This window comes from Lepisma saccharinum, chromosome 1 (genome assembly GCF_977018435.1).
Source record: "Lepisma saccharinum chromosome 1, izLepSacc3.1, whole genome shotgun sequence".
NCBI classification, from domain to species: domain Eukaryota; kingdom Metazoa; phylum Arthropoda; class Insecta; order Zygentoma; family Lepismatidae; genus Lepisma; species Lepisma saccharinum.
In genome coordinates, this window is record NC_139229.1 from 151,429,853 (window position 1) to 151,451,339 (window position 21,487).

The following is a 21,487-nucleotide window of genomic DNA, read 5'->3' on the forward strand; positions in this document are numbered from 1 at the left end:
AAGCTCGGAGGAACAGGTCCCGACCGGTTTTACAATAAGAGGTGTCATAATGACAGGCTATAACTGGGAATTTATCTGAGACACTCGGAGCGCTTTCACCCCGTGTTCTCGTATTTCAGCGTAAAAGTTTAGGCAGTGAGGTTTCATCGTCTTGTCTTCATTGCCAGGGTTACCAGTATTTCTTTTCTCCCGGACATTTTTGACAGTTTAGTCACATGTCCGGCGTCCGGAAGATACTGTACGCGTAAAAAGAGAAATAAATAAATGCTTCACATTTTGAGCATCACATGATTTGAATTAAGAACATACGTCTTTCAGTGGAAAAAAAACAACAACAGATAAATACCTCTTGAGGGAATATACATCTTTCTCTATAATGAAGTTAGCAGAGTATATAGTCCGATTGCTTTCAAAACATCTCCATCTTCCTGTTCGAGTCCAGCAAACGAGCCTACCGACAGTGTAGAGCGTGAGCGGGAGAGTTAGCGATAGGTGCTGGGTTTAGATGACGTCAGCGGCTCGCTTCTTGATTGGAGGCTTTGGACCTTTTGACTCGCTCCCAAGCTGCAAATGCAGAACACCCAGAGATGTTACGAAAATATTCTCACTCTACCACTGTCATCTGCTGGACCACATACATACCAAAAAAAGAGAACAATGGATTTGTGAATTTGAAACAGTGAAATATCGTTTCTAAGATGTAGGCGCTACATATGATAGAGGCGTGCATTTCGACATCAAAGAACAAGACAAACAACTTCTTTTTAAAGGAGGCCTCGTTTCTACGCTATCAGCCTTCGAAATCACGACATTTTGTATTCTTTATGCATGCAACTACGCGGTACAAATTCATGGTTTCTCCCGACAGTTATATTTTCTGTCGGAAAACGATGCAATTTTTAGTATCCTAAAGGCACGCCGTGGAACTGGAGTGTGAATACTTCTGGATAAAGTTTAAGAAGCTCTTCGTTAAAGCAAGAAAAGAAATCAAACATAAAAAATAGAATACATAACATATGTATAGATGCACACTTAATTTACGAGGTAAGGGTTACGCCCTGCGACCTTAACCACCCGCCTTCTCTGCTGGGATGATAATGTTTCCATGGCGTATTACCTATTTTAATATGTTTTCCGATAAAAGAAAATAAACGACAGTGGCAACGCGGAAATTGTACTACGTGGTTGCATACACACAAGGTAGAAGATGCCGTTTTTCAAGGGCGTCGAGACGAGGCCTAAACGAGCAAAACGTTACCAAGAACAACACCTCCGTACTGATGTCCTCTACGCGCTGAGTGTGTGCGATATGTATGTGTAAGGAGGGGAGGAGGGGGTCTACACACACTAAGAACATACACATCACGTATAAGAATTTCGATCTTACTTTTCTGTGGAGATGGACATATTATCTTGCTATGCTCAGGCCCAGATAAGCAGTTGTTTATTATGGAGCCGTTTGCAATTAGTTTTTTTTCTTCATTATTGTTTACGGCACAAGATACAAGTTTGGCAGAACGTAGATCTTACGTAAAACGTGCGTACAGCGTATTATTTCGTACGCATTCGTCATTATATCGCTGGCATTTGCTGCCTTGGCCATCATTTGCTCCTTTAAGATTTGGAACCGTGTAATGTAATCATGATTCCATGCTATGGAGGATTGTTGATAAAGATCAGATTCAGCTTTTGATTCCGCGGTTACTGCGTGGGCCTGGAGAGCCTGTGGGTTATATAATTGAGCGAAGCCTGTTGCTAATGCCACATCAATCACCGGATAATGACAGTAATTAGATGACAATAAATTCCAACCATGAGCGCGTGCTTTAGGCTAGGTGGCCGTGGTTGAAGTTTACCACTAGATCCAGCCACACACCAGATCCGACACGACACACGCGACGAGTAATTTGTTGCGAACCGTTGCAGGGAAAGTTCGGCATTAGGTCTCTTATGTGCGGCCGCTCACGGGACGGAACATTTGACTCGAATCACGTTGCGACGGTTTGCGACAAAACAACGAAGGTTCATGGAATTTGGTATCGCGTGGAGAGAGACAAAAAAAAAAAACTATCTGCGCATGAGCGAGTCCTGTGCAGCTGCCCTAAAGAAGGAGAGAAGTTTACCACTAAAGTCCACTCTATGCTCAGATGAGCTGATCAAGACTGGACCTACAGTTTAAAGTGAGGTACGAACTAATATGTGTGTGACTTCTGCAGGGCATCGAACCAGACCATGCTGATTTATTTATTTGGTGTTTTAAGTCCACTTTATGTAAAGTAAGGCTAATCGAGACTGGACCTACAGCTTAAAGTGGAATCCGAACCACTATGTGCCTCCACCGGGTATAGAACCCGGGACCCCTTGATTACAAAGCGACGACGCTACCATCATGTTGATTACAAAGTCAACATTGTTAGCAAGGATAAGGTTGAAATACACCATACAGTATCCATAAAACACATTTGTGAGCTAATTATTGTAATTCTTATGGTACAAGTTGCATTATTTTATCAAATTGTTATAATTACCTTAAATATTTAATGCGCTACCAAGAGTTAATAGTGTTTGACAACACATGTTGAAGCTTATTTGTAGTAGCTTCTGTCTCAATGTCCGAGCGCCTTGAGCATTCGACTTAAATCTTGCCACTTCAGATTCTGGTTCAAAACCTGTAGTTGTGCAGGGCACACCAGGGCGCCTCGATACCTTTGTATGCAACCAGGGCTCGGCCTGCCTCACAAAATGACAGTAACCAACCTCCATGGCGGAGTGGATATCACAGCGCGCTACGTCGCCAGGAATCGCTGGTTCGAATCCCGGCCTGGGCATGAGCGTTCTTTGTGAGTGGCACTTCAACTTTGTCATATAATCAATCACTCATCCTCATCTTCGCGATTAGCCAAAAGCAAAGCAAAGTAAAATCAGTGTTCGAATTAACCGGGGGGGGGGGTGCCGGGGATTCCCCCCACACAAAAATTTTCATCCCTGGCAGGGATATTTTTAACCCCGCCAAAGAAAGGAATTGAAAGCATATACGTACACCATTTCTTAACTATGGAACAAACACCACTGAAAAATCATTCGGGAAAACAGTTAATTAACTTCAAGACTATTATGTCCTGCTTCGCGTCTGAAGGTTTCTGTCCATTGCCAAATAAAGTACAAAAGCCTACCTCCATGGCAAGAAGAGTTGATTTCGTCCCACAGCAAAAAGCTTAATTCGCACACTGAGTAAAATAACCATTATTACATGTTAACTGTGTGTAACTAGTTATATGTAATGATGATAATAATAATATCATGTAAAGAACAATGACACCATTGTGTAGCTTAACGTTATGTACTACTAGTACGTATTTTATGCCATTTTGATGAAATTTGTAAGGAGTCGATACCGAGACAGACGCACAAACTCGAGACGAGACCGAGAACGAGACAGGCGTTGTCACCGACGAGACCATCGCTAATCGAAAGGGGCGGTTGCCTCCTTCTCCATTAATCTGCCCATTCAGCACACTGCACTAATGTACAGATTTCTTCAGTGTATTATTGTAAAAGCCTTGTAAACAGCGGCATCCCACACATTATAGAGAAAGCTTGAACGACTGGGTCAACCTAATCAGATGGGCAAGAATGAGAGAGGAAAAATTAAGCAATGGGTTCAGCCCACGCTGGTTCACGTGCGGATTCAACGTTTATTGGCCCCGCCCTTAAGAATAGATGACGAAGCTGGAAGACATCAAGGCTTCTTTTGGAAATTGTTAATACTAAAAGTCTTCCTCAATGGGACTAGGCGTGAATTCTTTTTTCGACGCCCGCACAAGGTATACCTCTAACGGTGGAAGCAAATTGTTTCCATCTCGTTAACATTCTTGGACTTCCAATTTGGGAAACTGTTAGTTGGAGCTGTTGGAACCGTTGATGCTAAGTTGTTCAGTACTCGGGTCTGCCATGAGGCTTTGTCCTTTACCCGCCAAAACTATGATGTAAAAGCACCAAGTGAGTCAGCAGTCAATAAGCGTTTGTTACCTATTTCCTACAGGCTATATGACTGGCTCATCTGCAGGTGAGATTTTGACGGGAATGTACAGGGTTAGTCAAAATTATGTTAACATTAAATTTGACAAACCAATCCATTAGTGTTAACATAATTTTGACTAACCCTGTATATCTGACCTCCATGGCGAGTGTTTAGCACAGCGCGCTAAGACGTCAGGGGTTCCAGGTTCGAATCGCAGCCTGGGCATTGGTGTTCTATGTGAATGTTCTTTCATCAGTTTCATCATATTATCACTCATCCCATCTTTGCGATTAGCTAAAAGTGGCAGAAAAGCCAAATCAATCAATTATATCTGACCCTTTACAGTAGAAAACGAAGTTCACGCAGTAATAATTTCGAAAATGTCCATGCGTCTCTAGTTTATATATACACACAGTGACCTCACATACTCGTATATTTTTTTATCTACATGCAAAGAATAATTAATGTCTAAAGCTCCCAACATATTACTGTGTAAGATACAGAACAGTACTAACCTTGTGAAGTGAAATCAAAGCTTTCATATGATTGATTGATTTGCTTTATTTTACTTCGCTTTTTGTGCCACTTTTTGGCTAATTTGCGAAGATGGGATGAGTGATGACATGATGAAATTGATGAATGGACACTCACAAACATCCATACCCATGCCGGGATTCGACCCCTGGACTCCTAGCGTCGTAGTGCGATGTGCACTTTCATATGATTACTTTAAAACATACACAAGGGTAAAGTTACAAAATATTACGTCCGTTACACTCATAGCACTTCAGAACCAATTTTTAAATTTTTACCCTCCAATAACTTTTTGAAAAGGAGGGAACCTCCGTAACCCAACCTCCATCCCCATACATTCAGGGGTATGCACTTGGTACCTTGGTGCCTTTAAAATAAACCAGCGAGTCATATCCGCGGAGTTTTACGGTTCTCCCGTGTTCTATCTCTTTCTTCATAATTCAGTACAATACAATACAATGATACTACAAAATAATACAATATACTGGATCGGATATTCGGGTAACCAGAACAATATACTGACTATTGTTTGTAGCTGAGTTGATGGTGAAGAGAAGTACGAAATGAGGGTATATCAAATGTTGGATAGTGATGTAGGAGAAATAGAAGATTTGAAAATTCAAGTTAGGTAATGAAAGAAGCTTCTACCGGAAGCCAGCAAAAAAAGAGAAAAGGAAGAAAGAAAATAATAATAAGTAAATTAAAAATAACAATAATAAACGAAACATCTAACTGGGAATAATCATCAGTAGGATTATAGATGGTTATTATTAGTTATTGTTGATTATTAGATGTTCCTGGAACCTTCAGGATAGTAGTCCTGGGAGCTTCAGGAATTTTGGTTAAGTGTTATTTCAGTCGTGGAATGTGCAGAAAGTGCATGTGAACAAATGGTAAAAGATTAAAATTTAGTCAATTGATTTGATCGAATTGGTGTTTTAAGTTTACTTTATGCACAGTAAGGCTGGTCGGGACTGGACCTACAGTTTAAAGTGGGATCCGAACCACTATGTGCCTCCACCGGGTATCGAACCCGGGAGCCTTTGATTACAAGGCGACGACGCTGCCACGGCGCCATCGGGAGTAAGTAAGAGTAATGAATGTTAGTGTTTAAGATACAAAATTGATTATCAGTCGAATTGTGTCCAATTATTCCCTGTGATGTTCCTCCACTCGTCTTTCTTAGCACTGTCCTCTTGTCTTCAAATTGAAGGAATTTCTCTGGAGTGTCCTTCTTCAGGGGCGATTTCCTGCTCTTGATTTGGTGCACGTAGAGGACTCTAAGGTTCTGGGTTGCGTAGTCTTTCAGTTCTCCTCCAACAACTTATAACATTTTGTGCGGGAGTCCTAATGACAGGCACTGCATACTAAAATGAAACAAGCCTGTTCCCCTCACGAAATGCATAGACACGCCACTGCACTGGGAAACCCAGAATGTTTGTTGCCGCCCTGTGAAAACTTAAGAGAGATAACTCATCACATGATGTGGTCCAACAGCGAAATGAAACAATCTTTAGGCCAGATGGTTCATCTCCCACAAAACGCAATGGTCACGAAATACACGTTAACAGTTTTTTTTTAATGCAATTAACGATGAACGCTAGTTTTTGGGATGCCGTTGTTATTTGCTCTTTTTGTTGCACTTTTACGAGCTCGACTATTGCCTCTGAGCAAGACGCCCGTTTTTGTGTTTCTTAAAGAATACACGTTGCTCCCTCTGTTGCAGTTCTTGAGAACTAAGTCGTCGGCCGTGAAGCAATCGAGAGGCAGGAGGGAGCATCTCTCACACGGAGAAGGATATAACTTATTTATAGCCACGTTTCTTCCCTTTATTTAGGTTTATCAGGTTCTTAGTGCAGTGTGTTCTTCTTCTTCAGTGGCTGCCTGAAAGTAAGAGACCAGACGAAAGTTGAAGGACAGATGGAGCTGATAGCCTAGTGGTTGGTCGACCTCCACTGCGGAGTGGTTAGCGCTATGACGGAAGAGGGTTCCGGGTTCGAATCCGGCTGTTGTGAATGTGCTGTTGATATTTAGAAATTAAGATAAATGAAAATTGGGGGAAAATATATATTAACCGAAATATAATTGATAGAACACGCAAGAAGAAGTAAAAAAAAAGTTGATATCGCTGTCTATTAGTAATCAAGGAATCTCAGGTTCGAACACCGCTGGATGCATAACGCATGGTAGTTGGTATTCTACTCTGAACTGTAGTTTCAGTCCCGATTAGTCTATCTATCGGGGGGGAAGGACTTGTATTGTTGGGATTGTTTTTTATCCCAATGGTGCTTCTGGGGGGCCTTAAACAACGGCCATTGGCTAGTGTAGGAGCGACACAGGGCATTGAATCGTGGGTGGACGTTGACTGGTGACCTTGTAGTTGTGGCGGGGAGGTTCATTCACTGTCTCCCCCATGGCGTCCGACGCCTCCAAGTCGCTGCAGACATCTTTCAGCAGAGGGTCAAGAGAACGACCTCCCTGCCAGACTAAGAGCAACCAACAATACTAACAACATTTGAACGACCACTTATGTAACCATTGTTAAGGCTGGCATTATTGGTACTACCCGCTAAAAGAGAATACTTCCAATATCGATTCAAGTGCACGTGATCAATATTTCGCTCCACAAAGAGCCTGTAGGATAGTATAGTGGTTAACACTGTTGCTTATGCAGAATTATGTGCTCAGGGTTCGATTGATTGATCCTTTGCCACCTTGAATTAGTTAATCTTAGTTACTCAGAACTCATTTCTTCAACTTTTTTCATTTCAATGATGTTTCAGTGTGAGGTCAAATGGTTGAATAATGTTGTGAAAGCTGTAGCACCACGATATCTGTATCCTCCAAATATGTAAACTACATGCGACACTAGCGCCACTGCTTCCAGGCCAGAAGTATAAATAGTTCACCCCATCCAGTGCAGTGGCGGTGATTAGGGTAAGTTGCCACTTTTGCCCCCGCACTATGCTAAACCTTATCTACCAAGGAAAAGTAAATTGCCTTTGGACGGGAATTTCTCTCTAAATGTTTACTTTCTGCACATTTACCTTAACAGTTCCTTTTTTGTTCACCTGCATTTGTTCACAGAAATTCTACGATATTTAATATCTGAGGAGCGTTTGTGAGAGTCTTTAGCATACTTCCAGTAAAAATGGAACTGTTACTTGTCAATATAATATTGGAATATTTTAAATCCTCTAAATCTTATTAATTTTATCTTTATTACGTAGGTCAATAGAAAAATCATCTTCAGGTTATTTTAATTTGTGCTAGATTATTTTCAAGTTGATTGTTTTCTAATATTTATTGATATAACTTTTCGATTAGAGAAGTAATTCATTGTGTATCGATATTGACATTAATCACCAAAATACGTGTAAAATAACTTAGAAGTAAGACATTAAATAATTATGTTAAGTCCTTTTTTAAATATTAATAAATATTTCCTTGCCTGCGCGTCCTCTATTGGCGTTTTTATGTGTATCGGTATGGCCTTCTTTGTGTTACGTTTCCTTGACTTCTAACAAGGCTTTGATTCGTGTCAGTGTCAAAAACAGCCGTAATTTATTTCAAATTTCTTCGAAGTCATAGCGTACAGACATACAACACCACCATCGTGTACAGCAGGTACATTAACATCAATATTACCATATTTATAGCCGCGTCCATTTCGAAGCCATAAAAGAAGAGCCATATGGTGCGAGTTTCGGTAACAGTTGAACTCGGCTAGCCAATCCCTTTTCCTCCTTTTCGTGCAACACAACCACAGACACAACAAAGATGTGAGATGTGGGTTACGTTAGAAAGGTAAAGTGCTAAGAGATCGCCTTAAATCTTTTCGGAATCTTGAACTGTAACCCCTAGCATCAGCTTGTTACACGCTAAGCATGTTTCCCCCTTTCTGTTGGGCGCCATGACAGTGGGAAAACGACTTGCGATACTATAAAGAATCGATTATGATCTTGCGGTAACTTTAGTATCAACAAGGAACATATTTTCGTTGCAAATGATTCCCCTTTGGAAGCGCTAAAAGCGCTGCATCACCCTATTGTAATTTATGGGCGATTTCTGGAACCGCAAAGGACGCTGGGAACATAAAGATGGCGCTAGGATAGCCGTGCAACCTATATGCTCACCTTGTGGTGAACCAGTGCAGCCACAAGACCCCATTGTTGCAGAATATCATTGTCTTTATAAAGTCCGCAACTAACAAACGTTGACATTTCGTAAAGGTCAAGCAGTTTTTCGTAGTAGGCGTTGCGGTGGTATCGCTATCTGAGGAAGTTCGTGGGAAAATTGTGATTACGTCATATTCCTAGGATATGCATTCACTCGTTTTAGCACAACGCGTCTTGAGTCAGCCATATTTCCGAGAATAAGGCCATTGGAAGTGCATGAAACAATTTACACTGCAACTTGTTTTAGAAATTGATTGATTAGTTTATTTTACTTCGCGTTTTGTTCCTCTTGGCTAATTTACAAAGATGGGATGAGTGATGAAATGATGAAATTGATGAATGGACATTCACAAACAACCAAGTCCGAGCGGGATTCGAACCCGGGACCCTTGGCGTCGCAGCACGATGTGATAACCACTCGGTCACAGGGTCCGGCTTGTTTTAGAAATGGAAGTCTATCGTCTCGTTCCATGAGTATGGAACAGCGGCATTGTCACGGGGTTGACAAGGGTGGGCTCTGGCGGAAGAACAAGTGCGTGGGGAGGCAAAGGGGACAGTCACGTTTAATATACTACTAGAAGCCATGCAAATAATGCACGTTTGGGATAAAAGAGACATTTATTTATTGAGTTCTACTGGAGGAAGGACATATCAATGGGAGTAGGGCACCCCCCCCCCCCCACAATTTCAAATTTATTTAGGACAGCAGGGATCACACACACACACACATGCACTAGTATGAAGAAGGGGGGAGAGGTAAAGGTAGTGATAGAAAGAGTTAAACAAGAGCAGAACAGAAGAAAAATAAAAGAAGAAAGAGGTTGAAAGAAATCAGGGGAAGAGATAGAAATAAAGAGAGGGGGAGAAATAGAGGAAGAAGGAAGAAATAGAGAGAGAGAGAGAGAGGAAAGACGGAAGAAAGAAAAAAATAGAGCAATAAAGGCAGAAAGAAATACAGATAATTATGTATATTTCTCCGGCCGCCTTAACCCACAGGGTTGCCCCCAGGTTCCATTTGTTACAAGCTGGATGAACCCCAGAGCCGTTCCATTGCTGGAAAAATTACCACCTGAACTCACCCAGCCCAGGATGAACTCGGGTCTCCTGCTTGAGATTCCAACACAAATGGGCGAGATTGTGGATATTTTGGACCCTACATCCACATTTATAAGTAGGCTATTGAATGTTTGTAACAGGTGCGTACCCAAAATAAGTATGTCTTCCAGTGGCCGATGGAATTACAAATAACATTTAATTTAAAAGTACACATTTTACAAGATCCAAGACAAAATCGAGAAAGAACACGTGAAACGGAAGTCGACATCGTGCCCGCTCCTTTCATCCCATAGCATTGTGACTCCACTGCTAATTGAATACGTCGTTATTTTTGCACCATATCAATGCCCTTTTCGTGGAAGGAATGGCGCATTAATTGACCAATCGGCTGGGCGAACTTAACAACCATTCTACATGCTTAGTTGCGCATTCCAACTTTTCTTCCGGCATAAATGAACACGATATAGATTTGGAGCCCGGTCAGCTGAAATTCCACTATTTGGGAAACAATGCTTCGAACCTTGCGGGAGTTAAATTTCATTGCCTTTGGCAAAACGCCAACGCAACTGTTTTCCTGGAATGCGTTCCCGAACAACGCGAGTCCATTTGCATACAGGATTGTTCTCGAGGTGCATTTCAATGTGCCAAATTATGCAGTAATGACCGTAAAGGAGAGTTTAGGAATGGCATGTGACATCATGCTTTAGAAATGATCTCAAATTCCATGAGGTTTCTTTAAATGCACGCATATGTTGCGTACCAGGTTTCCTGCATACATATACCGTTATGTTATTGGGAAATCGGTTAGATTGGATGCAAGTGAAAACGGGTACCAGTGTTGCCAATTTGCTTATTGTGGGACCAGATCTTGCCAGTTTCCGTTCTTGCTTTGCTCCTACACTGTTCAAATTACGTAGTCAAAGAAAATGTAAAGACCTGCTGTTTTGGGCGTATGTTTTTGTGCCTATTAAAATTATCAAGCTATACATCCAGTTAAGAATAATTGGAAAATATGTTATTTCTTTGTAGCACAACTCTTTTCTTGTTGTTTTGATCATGATGGCTCATTCTTATACTGTTTATAAATATCTCTTTTGAGTTTTAATGCCATAGCCCTATACTTGCCAAAATATTCCTTTAAGGGGGTATTTTCGCTTACATTCGGTTTATTTTACTTCGACTCTTCTACCAAAGTAATTTTGTTTTTTGAGGGCTCCTTCATCAATTTCATAATTATCGTCACGATTAGCCAAAAGTAACAGAAAAACGGCGCAAAAATAAGGAAAATGCAATGGAATACATAAGATCTGAGTCGAGTCAATAAGTATGTAACTGACTGAGAAAATTAATGACAAGTTCATGTCTATACCGCGTTTGTTACAACCTGTCCCGGTTCCCGCGCTAGCTGTTCGCTGGCTTTTCTCCGTGCTGGGGAAATTTAAAGTCAGCCAGCCAATTAAAATACGCAACGTCGCAACGGCGTCTACGTAAGCGCCTCTCTTCTGGCTCCCATTCGCTCCTCGCTGCCCAGCAGACGATTTTTTCCTCGTTTCTCATTGGCACCGAAACTGTCGAGCGATCGCTAGCGCGGGAAAGGGGACAGGTTCTAACAAATGCGGTATAGTGTTGGCTTTTTCATTTACAGTGCCTATTTTCAGCATAATTTACAAGTTTTTAGTGCCTATCAATCCACGTCCTAGTTAAAAAGAAATTATCATTTCTGATCTTTTAATTGAACTCCGATTCCTGCTATTTTCGTATAGCTGTATTATAATAATAACGGTTATGGTAGAGAAGATAATTGCTACGTTAGTTCCAATAAGTGTAATTTCCTGTTCTTGATCAGGACAAAAAAAAAACTGTTGCGATCTGGTCTGGATACATCATGATTATCTTTCGCATTATTGGAGTTCGTTGTTGCGTCATGTTGGTTGTGAGGAACTATTCGTGAAATGTTCTTGTGTGATTGAGGGAACGCGTAGCTCCTTGCCGAAAATAGACGCTGGCGCCGACTTTCTCTCAGTTAACGTTTTCTAGCCCCTGGATTCTAACCCCCAAGTAGGGCAATGGGCGTTTATTACTTCCGTGACAATTATCCCATCGTCGCGGTTAACTTGACCTGATGCAATTTCATAACGTAGGATATTGCCGTAGTTCGCCTGCATTTTTTACTATATTTTAATTGATTGATTGATTTGCTTTATTTCACTTCGTTTTTCTTCTACTTTTGGCTAATCGCGAAGATGAGCATGAATGATGATATGATGAAATTGATGAAGGGGCACTCGCAAAGAACATCCATGCCCAAGCCGAGATTCTAAGTCTTAGCTCGCTGTGCTAACCACTCCCCCGGAGGCCGGCCCTATCTTTTAATGTATCATTAAAAAAAAAATGTTCCGACAGACGATGGGTTATATCTCCATCAACTCTTCCACTTTACACGCCGTTGACTATTACGTAAATATTTTTCCAGCTGACTTTTATATTGTTAAGATATATATGTAGAATATATGGTCAGGAATGGTATGGATACTTGGTCTGGTAGCACCCCACATACAAATTCGCATGTTACAGTGTTTGCAGGTTGAGATGGGGCTCCTGTACACAAAAAAATGCATCAGCTGATAAAAACTTCCCTCTAATTGTTAATTTCTTGATTCGTCGTTCGGAACCGATCCGATGCATTTTTTTAAAAAAAATGCAACAACAGAAAATGAAATGTTCAGGCGAATCAACCTTTCTTTTTGGTATCTGAATCCCGAATTCAATACTTTTTTATGCATTTATGCGTTTTATTACATTATTATTTCATATGACTGGTTTGGTTTCGATGCATTTTCTGGTATTCTTTATTAACGTCATTCTTGTTAGTTTGTTCCTAAAGGCAGAGCAATTTAAGTACTCGGTTAAGTTCGATCTCGCCACCTAAGTTCCCAGATTCGAATCCTGTCCTGGGCATTTTGCCAGTGTCGCTTCATCAATTTCATCTATTCGCTCATCCATGGTCGCGATTAGCCAAAAGTGGCAGTAAAGCGAAGTAAAATAAACGAAATCAATCGAGTTGTAAATTCCTGTCTCGATTCTCGGTCTTGTGCTCGATTTACAAACACCCATTTTGTCCTCGTTACCATGCCATCGCATAAATTCTCACAGCGTATAAGGACCAATAAGGTAAACAACTTTTCATGATAATGTTTCTTCTCTTTGGCATATTGATTCAACGCTACGAATCCTCGAAAATGACAGTTTATCCTGAATATATATGCAACTACACAGCACAAGCTGACATCTATAAGATATCAGGTACAGTCATCGGCAATAAAAATGGAACACCTTAATCCTGAAATACTCGCTTCCGTGCAAGGCGTTGTGTGTTGCCTAACTCTACGGCGATAAGTGGATTTTAGTAGCATTTTTTTTAATGGCAACTTCTACTACCGCCGTATAGTTAGGCAACACTCACAACGCCTTACAGGGAAGCCGGTATTTCAGGATCTAAGTGTCCTATGTTTATTGTCGGTTGCTGTACATATGGGCTTGATACGCTTGAAGAAGTCTCGGACGATCGGTCTCGTCTCGATTCTGCAGGGGCGTGTCTCGTTGTTGGTCTTGTCTTGAAAGGTCGATTCTCGTTCTTGTCTCGAAAGTTCGGATATCGTTCTCTTCTCGATTTTGACAAGACCGTACTGTCCTAGCGTGTAGCAGGACCTGGCGGGGTGGTCGAAAACCCCGAAACTTAACACAGGGTTAAACGCCAGAGGAAGAAGAGCGAAACAGAGCAAACGCGAACGCAATAAACGCGATGGATCAAGCGCGAATGGATTAAACGCGAAACGGATCAAGCGCGAACATTTCACTTTCACGGTTGTTTTGGCGACACGGCCTGCCGTATGCAAATACGCACGATTCGACAAAGTGACCCCCGACGGTGAGGGACATGCCGTCATCACTATATACACACACTCACCGCCTTAAGAACAACGCGACAATTGTCCCAATTTCCCATTCTTATAATACGCGCATGTCAAGTTTACTAGGGCATGGGCGTCGCGGATAGGGATTTATGCATTGTCAGGGCAGGAGATGTTAATCCCGTAGCTTACCCACTGCTGAAGTCAACGCTCCCTGTCGGAGGCCTCGGGAAACCGGTCCACACTTGCAGATCTCTTGTCCGTGTCTCCTGCACTGAGATCTCACGGTTGATGAGGTCACGACTGCTTCCAAGGAGACATTACAGCTCTTTCCTTTAAGGCGTTGTCCCAGAAGTAAGGCATAATGGGATTGTCGTGTTGGGAGGCAAGTTTTTAATAAGCGGCAGGATTCATTACGACCGTCTGACTTGAACTTCGGTTCCTTCAGGCGTTCAGATCAAGCAACAATTCTCCATCCACTGTAAGAACGAAGATAATGTCAACAAAACCACGTGACTTCTTAGAAATAGTCCCTTTCGTAGTTATTGTGTTATTTTGCTCATGGCAATATTGGTTGTAGCTGTACAACTCACAATATAAAATACCACAACTTCAATGCAGCAGCTACGTCAGTAGTGTATTATGGGTTCAAAACCTGGGCTATCTCCCAATACCGTAGTGTTGCTATGGACGAAAATATGATGAGAGAGGAGGGGGATCTTTTCCGTTTTTGATTTTGAAGTACCACAAAATTCCCTTTTCGATCTTAAAAGTCCGTGTTCCACGCATTTAATAAACTGCTTCAAAAGTCGGTCTCTTTCTATTTAATCTGGCAATAGCCTACTAGGTATATTCATATTATTTAAAGTTCAGAATTATAAGGTAGATTAATATCAAGACTTCAACTCATCTTATAGTTACTGTTGTAACGTGGAAGTCAACAAATTTAGCAAATTTCACGAACATTACAATACAAAAGAATTAATTTCTATAGCAATCAATCGCCCTCGCATTATGAAATTTTTCACACAAATAGTCAATGGATGTCTTTAACATAAAAGGGGTGTTTTCTAAAGAAAAAAACTTTTCTGAGTTTTTGAAAAATTACAAAATTCGAATACCAGAGCCATGTTGCATTTCAAATTAAAGCTTATTAAAAATAGAAGAGAATGACACCAATTTAAGCTCTCTTGGTCAAATAGTTTTTTGAGTTAGAGATACTTAAGGATTTCAAAATGTTGTCAAAATATTGCGATTGTTGATTTTTTGAAAGTCAGTAGCTGAAAACTAAGAGCTCAAAAAATTTGAAATTTGGCAGTTTTTGTCAACTTTAGGGGTACTACCACTGTAACAAAAATTATCAATTTCTGAGATGTCAAGGTTCAGATCATTGGTTGATTTTTCATGGAATGACTCTCATGAGAAAATTCCATGCTGGAAAAAACACTGCTTTGAGAGAAAGACATAGACCAGCGGCTAGCCCTCGGTATAACCCCATGTTAAACGGCCAGAATTGGCGAGGGAGGGGCTTGTGGTACTTCGTAACTTCTTGATGAAGCCCGGTCAGGTTGCCAACTCCTGAAGCACCATCATCTTCTTGCTGAAATGAGCAATTTTATGCACATAATCTAATCGATTTTGCTTCAGGCCTACGCACAAGATTCACACACAGAATCCACTTGCATTTCTTTACCTTGATTTCATTCTTACAGCGGGACAGAGAATAGAGTGCATTGATCAGTGTCTTCCAAAGCTGAAGATATTTCCTTTTGTTGTTTTCTTATTATATTACTAATTTCTTTCTTGTACCTGTATTCTTGTCCCTCCCTTCTGTTTCAACTTTTCCCCATTTTTTTTTAGAAATATTTCTTGGTTACTCTCTCTCTCGTTGATTCTTTTATTTACTACTTTCCTCCGTTTTCTGTTCATTTTCTCCTTTATTCTCTTTCCATTTCTCTGTCATGTTTTGTTTCTCTCTGTGAAGTGCTCTCTCTCTCTCTTGATACTTGTATTTATTCATCTACCTGTCTCTCTTTTTGCTTTTACATATTCTCCCCCCACTTTCTCACACACACTTCCAGGGAATTTAGTTCTGGTGGGTTTAAAAGTGGATCTTCAGGTCAGCTATCTTTTTTTTCCTTTCCCTGTTTTCCTCTCCATTTTTCTCCTCTGTTGCTCTTCATATTTTGCAAGTAGCTTCAATGTTTAGCAAGCAAAAGTCATTGTAATCAACTTAGGAATGTGGTTATGCTTTACACTTGAATGTAATGTAACAATTGAGGACTGAAAGTGGTAAACGTTGTAAGTACCAAAAGCAAAAGTTTGGGAAATCGCATCGTTCAGCACATCAGCCCGTACGAACGTTCACACTAGTGCCTTTTTGCACGCTCTTTGAACTACTTAGAGGGCTACCAGCCACTTTTCACGTTTACCACATTATCAAGCATGGCACATTTCACAGTTTAACGTGGAAAAAGGTGTTTGAATTCTTGTGGCACTTACAGCATTTACCAACTTTAGTCTTCAATTCATACCAGGCACAAATATACTTATGTCTTATTTTTCTGTTTTGCAGATGTGACGAAACAACTGGAGGAGGTTCTCAAAGAAGAGAATTTCGTCATTAGTTTAAAACACATCAAACCACGACGACGTCTGCGGGGCAGCGTCGAAACGTTGTTCGCCGTCGACTTCCCTACGTCACAGCAGAAGTTCGTCGTGCTGTTGGACAGGAGAACGAAAAGAAGTAAGTGAAAAATCCATTTGTGTCCTTAGCATATGTAGTACTAATCACCACCCTTGTGATCTTGTTTTAAGTATACCACGTGGAAAGGGATAATGTTCCCTTTCATAACTTGAAAGTGATTTAGCTAGGCCTACAATAGAAGCAATTACAATAGGAAGTAATTGCAGTCACAAGCATAACTTTTGCGATAGTGGAAATGGTGTTAGAGACCAAGCCAACAACTTCAAGAATAAACTAATGGAATTGACAACACTTCAGCTATCAAAGTCCTCTATAGTCAGGTGATGTGTCCAACTAATATTATATTCGCCCCTCCCAAAACAAATATCATTCCTGGTCCCGTCACTAGTTTGTTTACAAGTACATGTAGACTGTATTTACATAAGTAGTGAAAAATAACCCATCAAATGAATGAATACAGATATACCTAGGTACCTCTTTGCACATCACCTGTTGAATAAATTATAGGGTCTGTAGACTTCATATGTTACAGATCGAATTATCATCATATTAGTGGAAGAATATTTTCCTTCAATTTATTCAGAATTCAATAAATATGTGTTTAATTCTATGAAACAATGCAGTTAATTAACCTTCCATCCCTTCATAGTTTCCATGATATTTGATCTAGCTCATTGCCCTGCCATCTTTGTTTGATTGTTGTTGTTGGTTGAATTATTGATTTAGTTTATTTTGCTTCGCATTTGTGCCCCTTTTGGCTAATCGTGAAGATGAAGATAAGTGATGATATGATGATATTGATGGACACTCATAGAGAAACCCCATGCCCAGTCCGGGATTCTAACACAAGACCTCTGGCGTTGTAGTGAGCTGTGCTAACCACTCCGCAACGATGGCCGGCCCATCTGTGAAAGAGGCCAGTTTTCAAAGGGAAGCACGAGCGGCTAGTGGGGGGATACCTTGGGGGATACATGGTGCCAAGACCATCAAACCTGTCCTGCCTAACCTACTCACTTGCGCACCCAACAGCAGAAATAAACATACAAACTGACAAACTGAACGTAGCTAAGTTTGTTCGAACAAATCTCGTAAAGTCAATTTTGGTTTAAGCGAAATTTTTGTTATTTCGATCATGTTAATTGGTATTTGCCCCCGAAACGAACCATCCGTTTAGGACAATGTCACGTGTCATCTGCATATTGCACAACTGATATTATTGTGAAACCCAAACAACTTACAGCACACCCTGTGTTATCATAAAAACCATATGCGTGGGATAATATTAAGTCCGTTAATTTCAGCTTATTGATGAGGCGAACGAAACAGGCTACAGAGTCCTATGAACGTGTTAACAGGAACTGTTAGGAAACCAGAGGCTGCCTTAGACCGTTCAAATCACGTACTCAGCGAGGATAGAAACCTGTTACACAGGATCCGGTCAGCGTTTGACAGGTCATTCGTTAAATATCAGGTAACATCATTGGCAGGTCAATATAAATAACCAGACGCCACACGACATGCAAAACAATTAGCTTGTATTGACACTCCGAAGAGGAGCATTGATCCTAAGCACATTTCCTTCTGAATTCACCCTCCAGGCTGTTTGGGTTTTTGTTATGGCTTGCTACAGAAGGATTGAGGTATAAGAGAGCGGCGAAAACCCATCTAGAATGTCAACATGTAGATGAAGTAGAGGAAGCTTTCATATTTCGAGAGCAACGTTGCGCAGTTTCTCGCTACCCAGTATGTGGAATGTGCTTATAGAATTTTGTTTAGGTGGATGTTTTGCACGTAGTAGCAAGAGTAGCCTGTGGAAACCGATCGTCCAGAGAATTTGCAGGATGGTAGGCCATATCCTGACTGAAATTCAAGTTAGACAACCCCAGGGTAGTGTATATCAAACAAATCGCTCAAGATGTAACCCTCAAACGCTACAGAGAAATTAATAACTTATCGTAAGACCGAAACAGATGGAGAAATGCAAGAATGTGAGAACATAATATAAACAAGTTGTACAGACCCCTCTGTAAATTTGAAGGCAGGGGGAAATAAGGAACAAAGAAGAAAGAGGAGAAGAAGGAAATATGATGTGAGCAGTGAAAATAATGGGAGGAAATTCCAATGCCAAAATTTAAAAAAGACAAAATAGCTTAAACAAACCAACCTTAGTATTGAATACTTAAGAAGGACAGTAGATAAATATTTTCAGGTAGTTCTCTGCTTCTATGGTCATGTCTACCAAGATTCTCTCATTCTTTCTCCATTCCGATTTCCCTATCTCTCTCTCTTTATTTTCCTCCCATGTTGCTTCTTCTCCTTCTCCACTATTGTTTCCTCTATCTTTATTTTTCTGTTTATCTTCTATCCCTTGCTTTTCTTCCTCTGTTTCGCTTTCATTGTTTCTCTCTCTCTTTTTTATCTTCCTTTTTGTCGGTAGTCGACTCCCTTTCCATGTATAGGATACATTTGCAATAATGTAGCACAGAAAGTTTATGCTTTCTTAACGCTTTCTTTTTGTTTATATTATTTTACGTCACTCTTGTACCTCATGGGTTAATCGATCCTATAAAAGATTAAGTGATGAAAAAATCATACTGCAGGGACAGCTTTAGGGCCTGGCGACCGCCCGGGACTCTGCCCTCAGACCACCAAACCCTTGAGTAGCGCCAAAACTTTCTGTTTTAAAAAGAATGTTGGTTGAAGTTACTGGTCCATAATATAATACGTCCATTGCAAAACCATGTAGCAATTTAAGCTAAGCGATTACAGTTATTTTGATATCATTATGTAGGTATTAAATAAATCCCGCACATACCTACAAAAAAACGTGTTCTAACAGCAACACTTAAAGTTTTTTCTTTAAAAAGGATATTATTTTTCGTAATGATATAACGGTCAAATATTGAGTAACAGGTAATTAATCTAATTGCCCGTTATTAAGAATTAATTACGATTGGTAATATTAAAATCCGTCGCGAATACAGGTGTGTAGCGACTGTCTTAGCCATCACTAACTTGCTCAACCACCGGTTTTCGCCCGAATTCGGATTTACATGCATTCTTATGGAGAATAGCAGGAAAAGAGCAACTTCTAAGCCAATGGACCGAATTGGATGATATTTTAACCAGTGGAAGACCACATCATGAAAGTACTTATTCCAAGATTTGAGCCTAATCAGAACAGAAATACGGGAGTTATGAATTATTAAAGATTCGTCGCTGGATTCAATGGGAGACGGTATCCTGGTGAGTTGGCCCTTACTGAACGTGTCGAATACAATAGCCGAGGATTTAACCTAATCTCTGCACGAGGGGCTGCTACCAGAGGTTAAGGACCGGAGTGAGCGTTGACCAGGATAGGAGGACAACGGTCAAAGCACCAGAAACAATAAATGCATACCTAAACACTGAGGCTAGAGCGTCACTTCGTTCAAATCTGGAATAAAAGGGATGATTCGGAATAGCGAGAAAACAGTTTTGCCTACAATCGCCACCGGAGTGTGAGCTACGTGCGACCTAGCTCAGAGTCGCGATCGGATCCGAAGTCTGGATTTGTTTTTTCCTCGAGTGAGTGTTTTAGAGCAATGGAGTAGAGCAGAGTAGACCCAAGGGGTCGTTTCCCCCTCGCCGTCAACGCATTCGTGCACATACGCGTGGTATGTGAGAATAACGCCAGACACGTCCACCTGTGTCAATCGTCTGAAACAACGTCCTAAGTTAGCAGAAGTTAATAACATTTAATAGCCATGTGAGTCCATGTGAAACCGTGAAGGACTGACCTATTACTGCGCTAGTTGTCGTATGGAGTCGACAGTGTACGTGTACCGTCATGGACGTCCCTGTGAAGTGAACGAGAGAAGGCAGGATCCGATGATGCCATACGGAACTGCCGGGAGATCCATTTTCGCCAACCAGGATAACCGCGAAGTGCAACAATGGAGTGCAGACGTCTTCCAAAACTGTAGGACCACTTTCACCCTACCCAGGTCAGAGGGAATGCCGCGAAGGTAAGATCCAACCATGTGCGTGTGTGAGAGAGATGACGCCAATCTACCGCGAATCTGCGTAAATCAAATCATTGCATAACTTAAATCAGTGCTAGGGCATAACTAGACATCGGTATTCCGGCGGACAATCAATGTTGTAGATCAGAGTTTATGTTAACAGCAGACAATAGTTCATTGAAATATATTTATACCTTCAGAAAAGATAAAAGGGGTTCGCACAAGGAACAGTTATTCACTTTATACTTAAAATCCTAAACGGTAAATTGTAAACGGCAAGGTAGCCAAGAAATAGCATAAGTACAGTCAAAATATTAATTAATCTAACCTTTGTAATTGTCATATTGTCGCAATATGCCATGGAATGAGTGTATAAATGAGAGATCGAGTGAAAGAGGGCAAGATGTACTGTGTATTTATCTGTGCTTTAATATATGTGTATATTCAGAACCACCATAGTATTATGTAACGTCATTTCAGGTACTTAAAATCAAATCCTCCTAGGTTTATTCTCGGTAACTCCGACTGTAGGCACTTATCCTGACCGTATTATAATTCATGTAATGTTTAATCCGCGTGACAGGTGTCACGTGGAGCGATTCTGCGTTGTTGCGTTGCTGAGTTGACTTGAGTTGATCTTTTTATAGCCCGTGACAATGAAAACAGTAAATATATATAGCATGGTCAAGATTTTATTGGGCGGAGGTAGAAAATTATGGGTCGCAGGGTGTAAAATAGGGGCGCCAGAAATCCAAGGTGAAATCGCCCGGGAGAAAATTTTATCTTGAGCCCCTGACCCAATAATACATTCGTGCCTAAAACAGGGTTCGAACGCTGACCACTCCGCTTCGGAGGCCAGCTACTTTCTTAACGTGTTTTTCCCTCCTTCAACTGAGTAAACGAAAATTGAGTGATTGATTTGTTGTTTTAAGTCCACTTTATGCACAGTAAGGCTAATCGGGACTGGACATACAGTTTAAAGTGAGATACGAACGACTTGTGCCTCCACCGGGTATCGAACCCGGGACCCTTTGATTACAAGACGAAGAGTAAACGAAGAGATTGGTTATGGTAAT

General features: G+C 40.9%; 1 protein-coding gene across 3 annotated transcripts in view; it reads left to right on the top strand.

Moving 5' to 3' along the window:
• The window catches only part of Tsp (Thrombospondin), a 113,767-nt gene that overhangs the window by 11,379 nt on the left and 80,901 nt on the right, over positions 1-21,487 (top strand). For all 3 annotated transcript variants that reach the window (XM_083140517.1, XM_083140530.1, XM_083140522.1), the window contains exon 2: positions 16,276-16,446. In XM_083140517.1, the coding sequence (XP_082996643.1) occupies positions 16,276-16,446 (171 nt within the window). The remainder of the gene's footprint in view (positions 1-16,275; positions 16,447-21,487) is intronic.